The following is a 14,202-nucleotide window of genomic DNA, read 5'->3' on the forward strand; positions in this document are numbered from 1 at the left end:
AGTTTTCTTCGCCACATTGAAACACAAAACTATAACCAAACCTCTACATTAGTCAATCTTTCATAAATATTTTTTTTTCTAATATTCCTTTCATCAACCAAAGAAAACCTACCCTTCATTTGATTTTGGTTTCTTATCTTATCCATCATCTCATTTGCAAAAATCAAAGTTATAGTCTTTTTATTCTCTTACTCTAGTTTTTTGCCTACTTTGTGATAAACGTGCTAAAAGTTCTTCCCTCATCTTAGACCTACCTGTCCTAGTGCTAATCACGTTTCTTTTTAAAATATCTCCAATAGTAATTGGATCATGGATTCTGGGGCATCACAACATTTAACCTCTCAGTTATCCAATCTCTTATTCTCTCAAAACTATGAAGGTTTAGATGGTGTTGTCATTGGTGATGGTTTAGGTTTGACAATTACTCATCATGGTTCTACTTCTCTTAATTCTCGTTTTTCTCTTACTAATGTTCTATGTGTTCCATCTATTTAGAAAAATTTGATTTATGTTTCACTTTTGTCATTCCAACAATACTTGTATATAATTTTTTCTTTCTTATTTTCTTATAAAAGGCTTGTACACGGGAGCTCCTCTTCTCCACAACCAGAACAAGCATGACCTCTATTAAAGGCTGAGCGTTGTGCATGGTAATAAAAGTCAAACTATGGCTCTCACTATTGGATTGATGACAAAAACTCCTTTGGATGTATGGCATGGTCAACTAGGTCATATTTCTATTAAAACTACTCGTTTTCTACCAAACTTAGGATTAGTTTCTTTATTTGATGATTTTTCATCCAATTTTTTTTTCTGTAAAATCCTGTCATTGTAATAAAAGCCAACGACTTCTATTTGGTAAGTCAAGTTTAATAAGTCGTGGACCACTTGATATTGTGTAGATTGATGTTTGGGTTCCCTTCCCATTTCATTAGTTGATGATTTTGTTGAGATATTAGGAATGCTTTCCTTATATCATTCTTTCCTTATATCATTTAGTGTTGAGATATTAGGAATGTTTAGATATTAGGAAAGTTGAGATATTATGAATATTGAGATATTAGGAATATTGAGATATTAGGAAAGTTGAGATATTAAGATATTAGTTGTTATTTCCTTATATCATTCTTTCCCATTCTTAAAATGGTGATTACCCTTTATATATACTCTATACATGAACGAATGAAAGTATGAATGAAAAAAACTACCATTTATCAATTTGAAGATCGTATCAGAGCCATGAAACTGAAATCCTGGATATTTTGTCGCTATGGTAGTCCAACAGCGATCAACCATCCTAAGACAAGCCCTAATATTGATAAGTCAACCTTCAAATGCACTCACTTCAATAAGACTGGTCCCACCAGTCTGGATATCCCACAATTTCAAAGCAACGACTCTTGGTATGACCAGGAAAACAATAAGGAACCGAGGGTTTGAACCATGGACCTTTAGATCATGTTTAGGCTATCAACACTTTGTTATTAATTATAATAATCGTGATCAACGGAAGAAGGATCCCAAGAAAACCTCGACTGCAACTGTTGCCGAAATAAAAACAGAGGCTAATGTTGCTGAGAAAGCCTCTGCATTGGTAGCCGCTACTGATCATGGTGGTAAGTTTTTAAATACTTTTACACCTGTTATTAATAGTGCATGGATAATTGATTCTGGTGCTACAGATCATATGACTTTTGATTCTAGACAGGTTTCACCCCTTAAACCTTCCTCACAAAAAATTGTTTCCACAACCAATGGTAACACAACCCCAGTCATTGGGGAAGGATCCTTAACTCTTACTGATACTTTGAATTTGGATTCTGTTTTAGTTGTTCCATCTTTAGATTACAATCTTTTGTCAGTTTCTCAAATCACTATAGCCTTATCTTGTATTGTCATTTTTTGGCCTGAATTTTGTGTGATTAAGGACATCCAAACAAGACAGACGATTGGTTGTGATATTAAACGGGGAAAACTCTATTACTTGGACTTGCAATCAAAGGATTCAAATAAGTTGCAACAAGCCTTGATGGCAGATGGATCTGAGGGGGAGAAGAAAAAGTCTGAAATTTGGTTGTGGCATCGACGTCTGGGACATGCTTCCTTTGGTTATTTAAAAAAATTGTTTCCTAGTTTGTTTGCAAAGAGTGATATTTCTGGTTTCCGTTGTGATATTTGTGAATTGGCTAAAAGCCATCATGCTTCGTTTCCGTTAATTTTGAATAAAAGTTCGTTTCCTTTTATGATTATACATTATGATGTTTGGGGCCCATCCAAAGTCCCAACTTTGAGTGGCTCGCGTTGGTTTGTCACTTTTATTGATGATTGTACCAGAATGACATGGTTATGCTTGATGAAGACCAAAGATGAAGTGAACTTGTTGTTTCAAAAATTTTATAAAATGATTGAAACTCAGTACAATGCAAAGGTTCGGGTTCTGCGTAGTGATAATGGTGGAGAATATCAAAGTTCTGATCTTCAAAAGGATTTGGAAGGACATGGCATCATTCATCAGACTACTTGTTCCAATACACCCCAGCAAAATGGAGTCGCTGAACGAAAAAATCGACACTTGTTAGAGGTTGTTCGTGCTTCCTTGATAGCAGCAAAAACACCGATATCTTATTGGGGAGAAGCAATCACATCTGCCGCATACTTGATCAATCGGGTACCTTCTAGCTCAATTAACTTTCAAACACCTCTCCAAGCTCTTACTAATGCCGTAGTTGCCCCAACCGTCCCAAATCTACCTCCTCGTGTTTTTGGTTGCGTGACATTTGTGCATCTACACAAGTACCAACGCACCAAGTTAACTTCCCATGCATTGTAATGTGTGTTTGTTGGATATGCATTGCACAAAAAGGGATATCGATGTTACCATCCTCCAACTCGACAAATGTATATTACAATGGATGTGGTGTTTCATGAAGATTCAATGTATTTTTCACCTGAGTCTGAACTTCAGGGGGAGTACCATAAGGAAATTCAGACTCTCGATTATGATTATGATATCTCTGAGGAAGATGAATCTGGACAATCTGAACTAGTGAACTAGGAAGTGGGTGAATTGGATATGAGTGGTCAACAATTTGGGTCCGAAGATGTCTTCACTGAAATACCAAACCAATCGTCGTCTGTTGAGGGTGTTCTTAATTTGGAACTTGATCCATTCATGAAACGGTTACCACATCGTCATAATAGAGGTATTCCTAAACCCACATATGAACTTGAATTGTCTACTAAAGTCAAATATCCCATGAGCAACTATGTGTCTACCCATCGTTTGTCTGAATCAAATAAGTCATTTGTAAATCAATTATCTACTGTATCTATTCCTAACAGTGTGCAGGAAGCCTTAGCTGACCCAAGGTGGAAAGCAGCCATGAATGAAGAGATGAAATCATTGTAGAAGAATGAAACATGGGAACTCGTAGAATGTCCACCAGGAAAGAAGCCAGTTGGGTGTCGTTGGATCTATACTGTGAAGTACAAGGCAGATGGTAGTATTGAACGATTTAAAGCAAGACTGGTAGCAAAAGGGTACACTCAAACTTATGGAATTGACTATATAGAGACATTTGCACCTGTAGCTAAGATCAACACAATTCGAGTATTATTGTCTTTAGCTGCAAACCTAGATTGGCCATTACAACAATTTGATGTGAAAAATGTCTTTCTGCATGGCGAGTTATATGAAGAAGTATATATGGATCTTCCACCAGGATGCATGGTGTCAGAAAAGCAATGTCAGAAGGTGTGCAAATTGAAGAAGTCATTGTATGGGTTGAAGCAATCCCCTGATTCGTGCCCAATTGGTGTCTTAGCTGATTCATGTCCAGCTGGCTATTTGATTGAGGGAGTAATCAACACAATTTATAACCTATTACACCATATACTAGGGTAGCAAAGAAAAAGCTACTATAGTATAGTGGTTCTAGGATCGTTCACTGGGAAGTGTTTCCAAATTACAAATGATACCAATTCAAAGTGAATTGGTGCTTTTTCATTTCAAGGTTAGCTTAAGAAATAAAACACAAACATTGGTTAAAAAAGATTTAGATTTAAGCTAACGACAAAACAAGTAATGGAAATTACTTATGAAGAAAAACATTCCTTGGAGATTTAGGTTCACAAGGGAGGTTCCTCATGCAAAAACATAGCTCCGGTCAGTTGGTTTATTTCCTCGCATTAGAGAATTAACATATAGTCAATTCTCTAATCGGTGCTGCATAAATGCATCCCTTAATTGGATTTCAGCTCTAATTCCCTCTTACTGATGCAACTTGCAATGGTTCATGCCTCTCACTAGCACTTACCATTCAAGGTGATCTTTAACCTTGGACTTCCCTTCAAAAGCTCGCAAGAGAAAACTAATGGATGTCTCCTTGGAGTCCAAAAGCTTACCAAGTGTTGGCAATTCTAGAAAATCCTACCTTCAAGTCACCTCCCAGAGGCTCGCAAGGGGTAAACTAGTGCATCTCCATGGACGGAGATCACTTGCCTTACCAAGTGTTGGCCCAGGTGACTCCAAGGCGTTTTAAGTTAACTAAAAACATATAGAAATCACAAAAGGGTAATACTTACTCTTCATTCATGACTGAAACCACAAAGCTATATATTTATGCACTTGGAACCTTTCCCGACAACCTTAACTCCAAGGAACTAAAGGTTTAGTTACTCATACTCTGGGGAAACTTCCTCAGAGAATTCATAACTAGTAAATAAAAACAATACAATCAAAGTGAGAAGGTAAGGCAGAACAAAGCTCTGTATTTTACTTTCTTTCAAACTTTTACAAAAGGGTCGTCTCCCCGAGAACAAGCTCTCAAGAAGCTATTTATATGAAAAATTACAATACTAATCATTACATGGATATTTACTCTCTTTTTCCTAACTTAAAAGCTAAGGAATCTTATAATTGGTGGCTTACAAGGAGAATTTTGGGATTTAGACAACAAAAATCTGATAAAAAATATCTCCAAGTGTCGGTCGTAAATATCGGGAAGCACTAAGGACCATTTCGCAGGTGCAAACGAGGTCTGCGAGATTTCGCAGATGCACAAAAAGGGTTGCGAAATCTTTTCGCAGCAAACGGCTGACTTCGCAACGCTGCGAAGTGGTCTTTCAGCTTGCGGTGTTCGACTTCCAATGTGACGGGAAACTTCAGGGGGAAATCCACAGCACTGTACAAAAAGGTTGCGAAATCATTTCGCAACAAAAGGGTGATTTCGCAGCGCTGTGCAAAATTCTTCCTTTAGCTTGGAGTGATTGGCTTGCAATGGCTGTAACTCCTTCATTTCAACTCTGAATTGCACACTGTTTGAAGCATTGGATTTTTGACTTCCTAAGCTTCGAAACGACATATAGAATGCATAAATTGGACTTCAGGAAGTGCTCCAAAAGTGGCTGACATGACTGTCATCAAGAATGCTTCATGGCAGATTTCTCTTTGTTTCTCCTCCTTGCATTCCGTATTTGCTTATGGCAAAGGACTTCAAAGCTTTGGTTCTTCATGTTTCTGAGCTTTCCATTGCTTTGCCATGGATTCCAAATAACTCTCTTCAATCTCAGATTGCTTTGGTGATAAAAAATCTATCAAAACACCAAAACTTAACACAATTTGATTAGAATTGATTGTAAAGGTCCTTAATATGTTAATTGGGTTAAAAGGCAATAACTACTACTCAAAAGTGTTTAAAAGAGTTAATTACAAGCTATCAAAAAGCACTTTTTGAGTAGTAATCAATCCCCGAGAGCATGGTTTGGAAGGTTCACAAAGTCAATGAGAGCTTTTGGCTATCGTCAAAGTAATTCAGATCACACTTTATTCCTAAAAAAACAACATGGTAAGATTACGACACTCATCATATATGTGGATGACATGGTAGTTACAGGAAATGATCTTGAAGAAAGAAAAGCTCTGCAAAATTATCTATCTAAAGAATTCGAAATGAAAGATCTAAGTCCTCTGAAATACTTTCTTGGGATTGAAGTTTCTCGATCAAATGAAGGAATTTTTCTGTCTCAAAGAAAGTATGCCTTAGATCTTTTACAGGAGACTGGAATGTCGGGATGTCAACCTGTTAGTACACCAATAGAAGAAGGTCTGAAATTGTGTGTTGAGCCTAATCAAGTATCAACCGATAAGGGAAGATACCAAAGACTTGTGGGGAGATTAATGTACTTAGCTCATACAAGACCAGATATTGCTTATGCATTGAGTGTAGTGAGTCAATACATGCATAATCCTGGAGAGCAACATATGAATGCAGTCATGCGTATTTTGAGGTATTTGAAGAATACTCCTGGGAAGGGAATTTTGTTCGCTAAAAATGTTGATCATCAGAGTATAGAAGTATATACTGATGCTGATTGGGCCGGTGCAGTGGATGATAGGCCATCTACATCTAGTTACTTTACCTTTGTAGGTGGTAATCTTGTGACATGGAAAAGTAAGAAGCAGAATGTCGTTGCTCGTTCAAGTGCAGAAGCGGAATTTAGAGGTATGGCTCTAGGACTTTGTGAGGCATTATGGCTAAGATTCCTCTTACAGGATTTAGGTTACCTATCTAGGCAACCAATCCGATTGTTTTGTGACAATAAAGCCGCATGTGACATTGCTCATAATCCAGTACAACATGATCGTACAAAGCATGTTGAGGTGGATAGATTCTTCATTAAGGAAAAGTTGGATGATAAGATTGTGGAATTGCCTAAGATTCGATCAGAAGATCAATTGGTCGATATCCTTACCAAAGCTGTCTCAAGTCAAGTGTTCTCAAAATTTTTAGACAAATTAGGCATGTGTGACATCTATGCACCAACTTGAGGGGGAGTGTTGAGATATTAGGAATGTTTTCCTTATATCATTCTTTCCTTATATCATTTAGTGTTGAGATATTAGGAATGTTTAGATATTAGGAAAGTTGAGATATTATGAATATTGAGATATTAGGAATATTGAGATATTAGGAATATTGAGATATTAGGATATTAGTTGTTATTTCCTTATATCATTCTTTCCTTGTATCATTTTTTCCCATTCTTAGAATGGTGATTACCCTCTATATATACTCTGTACATGAACGAATGAAAGTATGAATTAAAAAAACTACCATTTATCAATTTGAAGAGATTTTTCTTATTATGTGTTTTTTCTCGATCATTTTTCTAAATATGTTTGGCTTTACCCCTAACATCTAAATATTATGTCTTTACTATTTTTTGTCAATTTAAAATTTTAGTTGAAAATTATTTCAAAACTAAAATTGTTTCCATACACTCTGATGGTGGGAGTGAATACATTGCTCTTAAAGAATTTTTAGCTAACTTGGGAATTCAACATTTGAAAATGCCTCCTCATACACCCCAACATAATGGCACATCCGAAAGTCAACAAAAACATATTGTTAATATTGTCTTAACTTTGATACATAAAGCAAATCTCCTACATAGATATTGGTCCCATGTTTTTTAAATAACCATGTATTTAGTTAATCATTTTCCTACTCCCATTCTTGATTTATTTTCTCCTTATGAAAAACTATTTTCTTCCAAGCCAAACTAAAATAAACTCAAGCTTTTTGGTCGTTTATGTTTTCCTTGGTTAAAACCATATGCATCTCACAAACTTGATACTAAATCTTACCTTTGTTTCTTTCTTGGATATTCCTTGAATCAAAGTGCTTACATTTCTTATAATTCTTCTACTTAGTTCTCATTTCCCGTAGTTGCAACACAACTACTTATCACTACACTTTTTTTTTCTCTAGAGTGTGTCGCCATGTCATCTTCAATTGCAACCAATCTTGTCGTCGCCAAATCTAACTCTACGCCATGCACTTCCTTTGCTTCTTCATCAAGTGCATCGTCAAATCTGGCCTTGGCCAAAGGTACGCTCTTGAGCTCAAATTCTCCATCAAACTGACATACTTTCTATCAAGCCACATATACCATTAACTCTCATTTCTTCTTGACCTCCAGTTCAACTAATTCCATCACCAATCACCATGTTTTCTCCTGTGTCTACTATTATATCCAAACCAACCAAGTCTCTCATTCCATCTCATCCCATGGTCACTCGATCTAAAAATAGCATATTTAAGCCAAGACAACTTTACCACTAAGAATGAAAATATTGTTAATTATGGATATATTGGTACTTCGATTTTACTAATATATTGAAAATATATTGGCAGATATTTTGGAAAAAAATATTGGTAGGCCTAAAATTAATCAAAATTCACATAAATATAAGAAAAACCTTATAAAAATGTAATTAAAATTATAATAGACATTTTAAAGTTGTTTTGTTAAATTATACACACACACACACATATATATATATAATCATATTTGATAATAATATCCTATACGTTGATAAAAAAAATGAGTTTTATAAGTATAGATTTGTTATTAAATTACATCAAATATTATTTCATAATAATATTATGATATTTGATTATAATATGTCTAATTTTAAAATATATTTAATATTAAAATTATAATTCATTTAATTTATCATATTAAATGATATAAAATAAATGATAATATACGTATAATTTTTTAATATTTAAATTACTCAGGATATAGTTGTTGTGAGAAGTAATATAAATATTTGACATGAAAAAAAGTAAAAATAATTATTGACTTGCTTTTTTATCCCTCAAACTAGCTGTTATATAATTGTTGAGAAGGGTATTTTAGACATTTGATATGTAATAAAAAAGAAAAAGAAAAAATTAAAAATGATATTTGAAAGGGCCAAGAGGGTCAGCACGATGGGTGGATTTGCACAATAGGTCGACACGATGACATGATGGACTGTCTCCTTAGGACCAGCACAGCCTGCTCCTTTAGGCTATGTCGACCCGGCCTGCTTCTTGGCCGTTGTTGGTCCATGTATAATCTAACCCCAAATGCTGAAGAGCAAACCCACAATATTCCGGTGGCTACATGGCCTCATGGAAGAAATGAACATGGAAATTGCATCTACCACTTAAGTGGAAATTGAATTTAAAAATGGGATTACAAAGAAAAAAAAATAGTGCTAATAAGATTTCTAATGTATTTGTTATTTATTTTTAAGGAGGGTCACCAAGTAGAATACTTGGTGTACTTATTTAAAAAATTACGTCCAAATTATTGTTATTTATTTGCTTCAAAAGCAATTGGGAATAGTTTTCCCTGAGATTTAGCGTTTTATTTTATTGGTAAGCAGCTGAGTAGAGGGATGCATGCAAACGAGGTTTTGCAACGGCATGCAGTGGTTTTTCCAGAGAGAGGTCATTTCTTGATTCTGAGAGGTCAATCTCCTTTTGTTCCGGTGGTGCACTCCAAGTAAATCCTTGGAGAAGCCGTGCTAGCAGCATCACAGTCATGGCAGACCCCGTTGCTTTTCCAGGGCACCCACGTCTTCCAGTGCCGAAGGAAATGAATCGAAGGTCTGGCTCCGTCAACTCCACCATTTTCCCTGTACCTTCACTCAGATGCCTCTCCGGTTTGAACCTTAGTGGTTCTTCCCAGATTCTACCGTTCCGGCCCAGGCCCAGACGGCTGAGGAGGACATGACTGCCTTTGGGAATAAAGTAGCCAGCAACAACTGCATCACAAGTGGAGACATGGGGGAGATGGAAGGGTGCAATAGGGTGCAGCCGAAATGCTTCCCTTGCACAGGCCTTGACATAGTTGAGCTGCTCAAAGTCCGATTCTTGAACCAGTCTCTCTTTTCCAACCACTCTATTTATTTCTTCCACTGCCTTTCGCAACACCTCTGGTTGATTGATCATCTCTGCCATTGCCCACTCTATTGCGTTTGATGGATTATCCACTGCAGCAAGCATCAACTCCTGCCATACGTTATATTTTATTCAATTAATTGATAGAAAATTAATGCAACATGGCCCAACATGTGAATGGAAATAAATTAAATTATCTTACTGTGCATTGGGCTTTGATCTCTGCCACAGACAGCAGTGGTTCACCGTGTGCATCCTTGATTGAAAGGAAAATGTCTAGAAGGTCCTCAGCCTCCTTCTTCCCCCCATTCCTCCATTGTTTTGCTCTATTCTCCACGATGGGATCATGGTACTTGTCAATGGTATTCATAGCCTGCCTTACAGTCTTCTCATGCCCATCTAAGTCCAGCACTCTCATCCATGGGAAGTAATCAGACAAAGAGAATGCATAGAGGTGAGCAAGTACAGTGAAGAGGGATTCAACATGTTGTTCCTCTTCGATTCCAGGTCCTCCATCTTTCTTTCCTTCGCCAAAGTATCTTGTGTTGAGGATCATCTTCCTAATGACGTTTCCACTGTATTGACGGACTGTGTTTCTTACATTTATAATTGATGGGCTAGTGAAGGTTTTACACTGGTTATAAATGAATCGAACAAGATTGTCGGCTTCTTCCACTCTCTTGTCATGCAGCCACTTAAATGTTGTTTCGTTAATGACATCAGAAGCAACAACCCTTCTCATCTTCTTCCACTGCGTTCCCTTTGGCACCACTGCTATTGTCAAGAAGCCACCGCTTGAATACTCAGACGCCATTGTAACAGGCCTGGACGCAAATATTGCGTCATGTTTCTTCAAAAATTCTCTGCTAATCTCTGGAGAAATCACCGGTATAACATGAACGTTGCCCAACTGAATACATGCAATTTCGGTGTTCATTTCTTTCATGAATCCATGTATCCACCGGAAAACTGGCTTGTTCTTGAGTAAGTCAGGAAGATTTCGGAGTAGTGGCCATGGAGCTGGGCCTGGAGGAAGGTGCATTCCCTTGCTGCTGGTGCTGGTGTTGGATTTGAATTTGGTGAAGATGACTAAGATGGATACGCAGAAAAGCAGCAAGACGAAGTTGAGATGAGCCAAGACATGGTCTTTGGTAGCAGTATTAGCTAGGGAAAGAAAGAGAAATGAAGAAAGCATGGTTGAGTTGGCTTAATCTTCTCTGCAATGCTGGCTTGGTCCTTTGGATAAATGATTAGGTCGCCTGGCTGGCTATAAAAGACGTGTAAATGGATTTATGCGACCTACTTGGATTTTGGGAGATTTTTGCTTTATCTAAATAGGTTTTGACTAATAATTTTGGATATGTTTGGGAAGTGTTTGTATCTTAAAACAGTCCTAGAACAATAGTTTTTAAAAATAAATTTTAATGAACATAATATAAATCAATAATTTTTTCATAAGAATTTTAAATTTAATATAAATTATTTTATTTTATTTTATTTTAAAAAAAAGTGTATGAAAACCAATCATTAATTTATTTTTTTATTTACTCTTCACTTTTTTCATTTCAAAATTGTCTTAAACTTATGAATTTCATTTTTTTTAAAACCACACAATTAATATAATTAATATCATAAAAATTTATCTTTAAAAGTTTGAAAACTTTTCAAATTTCTCATTCATTATAAATTTTGTTCTCCTTAAAATTTGAAAAATTTTCCTTTTTTTTTTTTGTCATTCTCTATTTTTTCAAAATTTTCTTTTCAACTCTTTCAATAGGTTTTGTCTGCTATCAGTCTGAGATTTTTTTTTAAATAATATGTTTTTTAATCCACAAATTTCTTGCTAAGATTAATTCATTTTTATTTTTATTTTTTTAATTAAAAAAACTCTTATATAAAAAGAAAAAGAGTATTTAAACTATATATAAATAATTAACACAATTTTTTTTTTACAAATTTAGCATAAAATAAATAAATAATATGTTTAAATTAAAATTGGTAAATGTTATGATCAAGGATCAATGTGGTATTTATTTATTTAATATAAAAAATTGATTAAAAATTAATTTTTTATCATAAAATTGGGTACTGAAAAATGTAATCTTATTTGTATGTAATCTCAATTATTATTTTTTAATTTAGTTTTATGATTAATTCAATTATTTAATTTTGAATCTTTACTTGATTTTCATATAAGTCTGAATAAATTCACATATTAATTTTTATTTTATTTTTTTATTTCTTAAAACTTTTTCCCGATCTTTCACGTGCACGTCACTTACTAGGAGACTTACGCGGAGCGGCGCTCATTACAGAGGGTGAGACTCGAGGGACACGCAACAACAGAGCAGCTTCTTTTGGGCAGGAGACGAAGGACTTCTTTCTTTTTCATTTTTCTTCGCCTCCCACCAACGCCATGCAATGGGCTCCATGAAAAGAACACTGAACACCACCACGGCCCTCTGTTGGCAGTGGGCTAGCTAGCTCGCTCCATAAAAGACCACCATCACCACACATTCTTTTTCTTCACCACACACCTCCCGTGCAGTGGGCTAGCTCCATGTAAAGAACATCTGGCTTGGGGTTGAACTTTTCTATAAAACTCCAATGGGTCGAGGCATAAGGCAGCATATTGACCCAGTACAAGCCCATCTCAGTCCACAACATGCTTGTGATGAAATTAAGGGGATGGGGATGGGGATGGGAATGTTCCTCGTCAAATCCACAATTTTTTGCTTTCAGCTTTCCGATGGCTTGAGGGAATAGTCAATATATTGACCCAGTACCAAGCCCACCCATTACGTGCTTAAAGGAATGGGATCATCCTCATTAAATCATATCCTTGGAAATTGGTCTTCAAGATAGCAAACTACTTTCAATGTATATATATATATATATATATATATTATAAAAACTAAATTGAATATGTATATTATATCTTATTTTATCATTTATTGAAAGTTTTCTTAATATTTTTATGAGTTATCATCGCTTTTGGTCTTATTGATTTTTTTATCAAAATTTTCACTGATATAATCATAAAATTTAACTACCGATGTATCTATAAAAGTGATATTTTCATCCTTGATCCCCAAGACCTCAAACTCACTATCTAAACTTCTTTTACACATTCATAGCTATCAGATCATCCTGTCACTCTTTCATTTTGGGAAAAAGGTCAAAAAATTCTCATACACATTACTAACCTATGTCTATACATAAGAATATGCACCAATCTCTATCACATCCCCACTATACTCCCAAGTACACCATAGTTGGTGATGTGTTGTTACCTTCTTCAGTGCATGTAATAATTTGTTTCCAATTGTATAAATATCATCCATTTTAAATTTAAAAAGTTTTCATGATTTTAAAACATATCTCCATGATTAAGATAGACTTATACATATATAATCTTAGAAACTTTTTTCTCTGTCCAATATCGAATATCTCAATCACTTTCCATTAAATTGTTCTTAATTATGGAGATGTGTTTCAAAACTATGAGGACCCATTGGTCTCAAAATAGACAATATTTATATGCTATCAGAGTTGATGCTGACTTCATGTGATACTTTGTTTAACTCCATAAGGCATATCTCTTTATTTGGCCGCACAATTGTGTTTGCATTAAAGATGATTATGATATCTCACTTCGATAATTTTGTGGGACATAAGAAGGAAGTTATGTCTATATAAAAATGATTGCGATTTAAAAAACTTATATATATATATATAAGCGCGTTTTAAAATCATGAAGGTTCACCAGACTTAAAAGAACAATATTTACATGATTAGGATGGACTATTTTAAAGTGCACCTAGCCTAAATGGAATGAACTAAAATACATCTAGATGAACTATCTTAAAGTGTGACTAAACTAAAGCGCAACTAAGAAATTTCCTAAAATTGAATTGAGTTAGACTAAGGGAACTAAACCTAAAATGCAACTAAATGAGTTCAACCTAAAATGCAACTAAGTAAGGTAGATTAAGTGAACTAAACTTAGAATGCAAATAAGTGAGCTAGACTAAGAATACAAATAAGTGATTTAGATTGAGAATGCAACTAAGTGAGTTAAACCTAAAATGCGACTAAGTGAGTTAAACTAAAATACAGTTGAGTGAATTAAACCTAAAATGTAACTAAGTGAACCAAACTAAAATGCAACTAAGTGAGTTAAATCTAAAATGCAATTAAGTAAGCTAAACAAAATGCCACTAAGGTTACATTTGGGATCCATAAAAATCCCTCAACAATGAATCTATAAAGATGACTCAAAAATAGTAAACCAAATGAGTGGCGATGAGCCACCATGAGATGACTATAAGGTAATAAGAAGTGAAGGAAAATATATAGAATAATATGTACTAATAGGACAAAATAGAGGGTCTACACATAGAGAGTTTGCATGTAATGGATAGTAGGTTATGGACTCAAGCTTTGTCTCATTGTTATTTACATG

General features: G+C 35.1%; 1 protein-coding gene across 1 annotated transcript; it reads right to left on the reverse strand.

The window, feature by feature from the left end:
- Positions 1–9,116: 9,116 nt before the first annotated feature.
- LOC100249616 (phenylalanine N-monooxygenase) lies at positions 9,117–10,932 on the reverse strand. The gene is made up of 2 exons (XM_002269807.4): positions 9,940–10,932; positions 9,117–9,848 (listed from the first exon to the last, which is right to left on the reverse strand). Exons 1-2 carry the CDS (start codon positions 10,930–10,932, stop codon positions 9,207–9,209), a joined length of 1,635 nt encoding a protein of 544 aa, XP_002269843.3. The 3' UTR covers positions 9,117–9,206.
- Between the last annotated feature and the right edge of the window lie 3,270 nt (positions 10,933–14,202).

Source organism: Vitis vinifera, chromosome 6, assembly GCF_030704535.1.
Source record: "Vitis vinifera cultivar Pinot Noir 40024 chromosome 6, ASM3070453v1".
NCBI classification, from domain to species: domain Eukaryota; kingdom Viridiplantae; phylum Streptophyta; class Magnoliopsida; order Vitales; family Vitaceae; genus Vitis; species Vitis vinifera.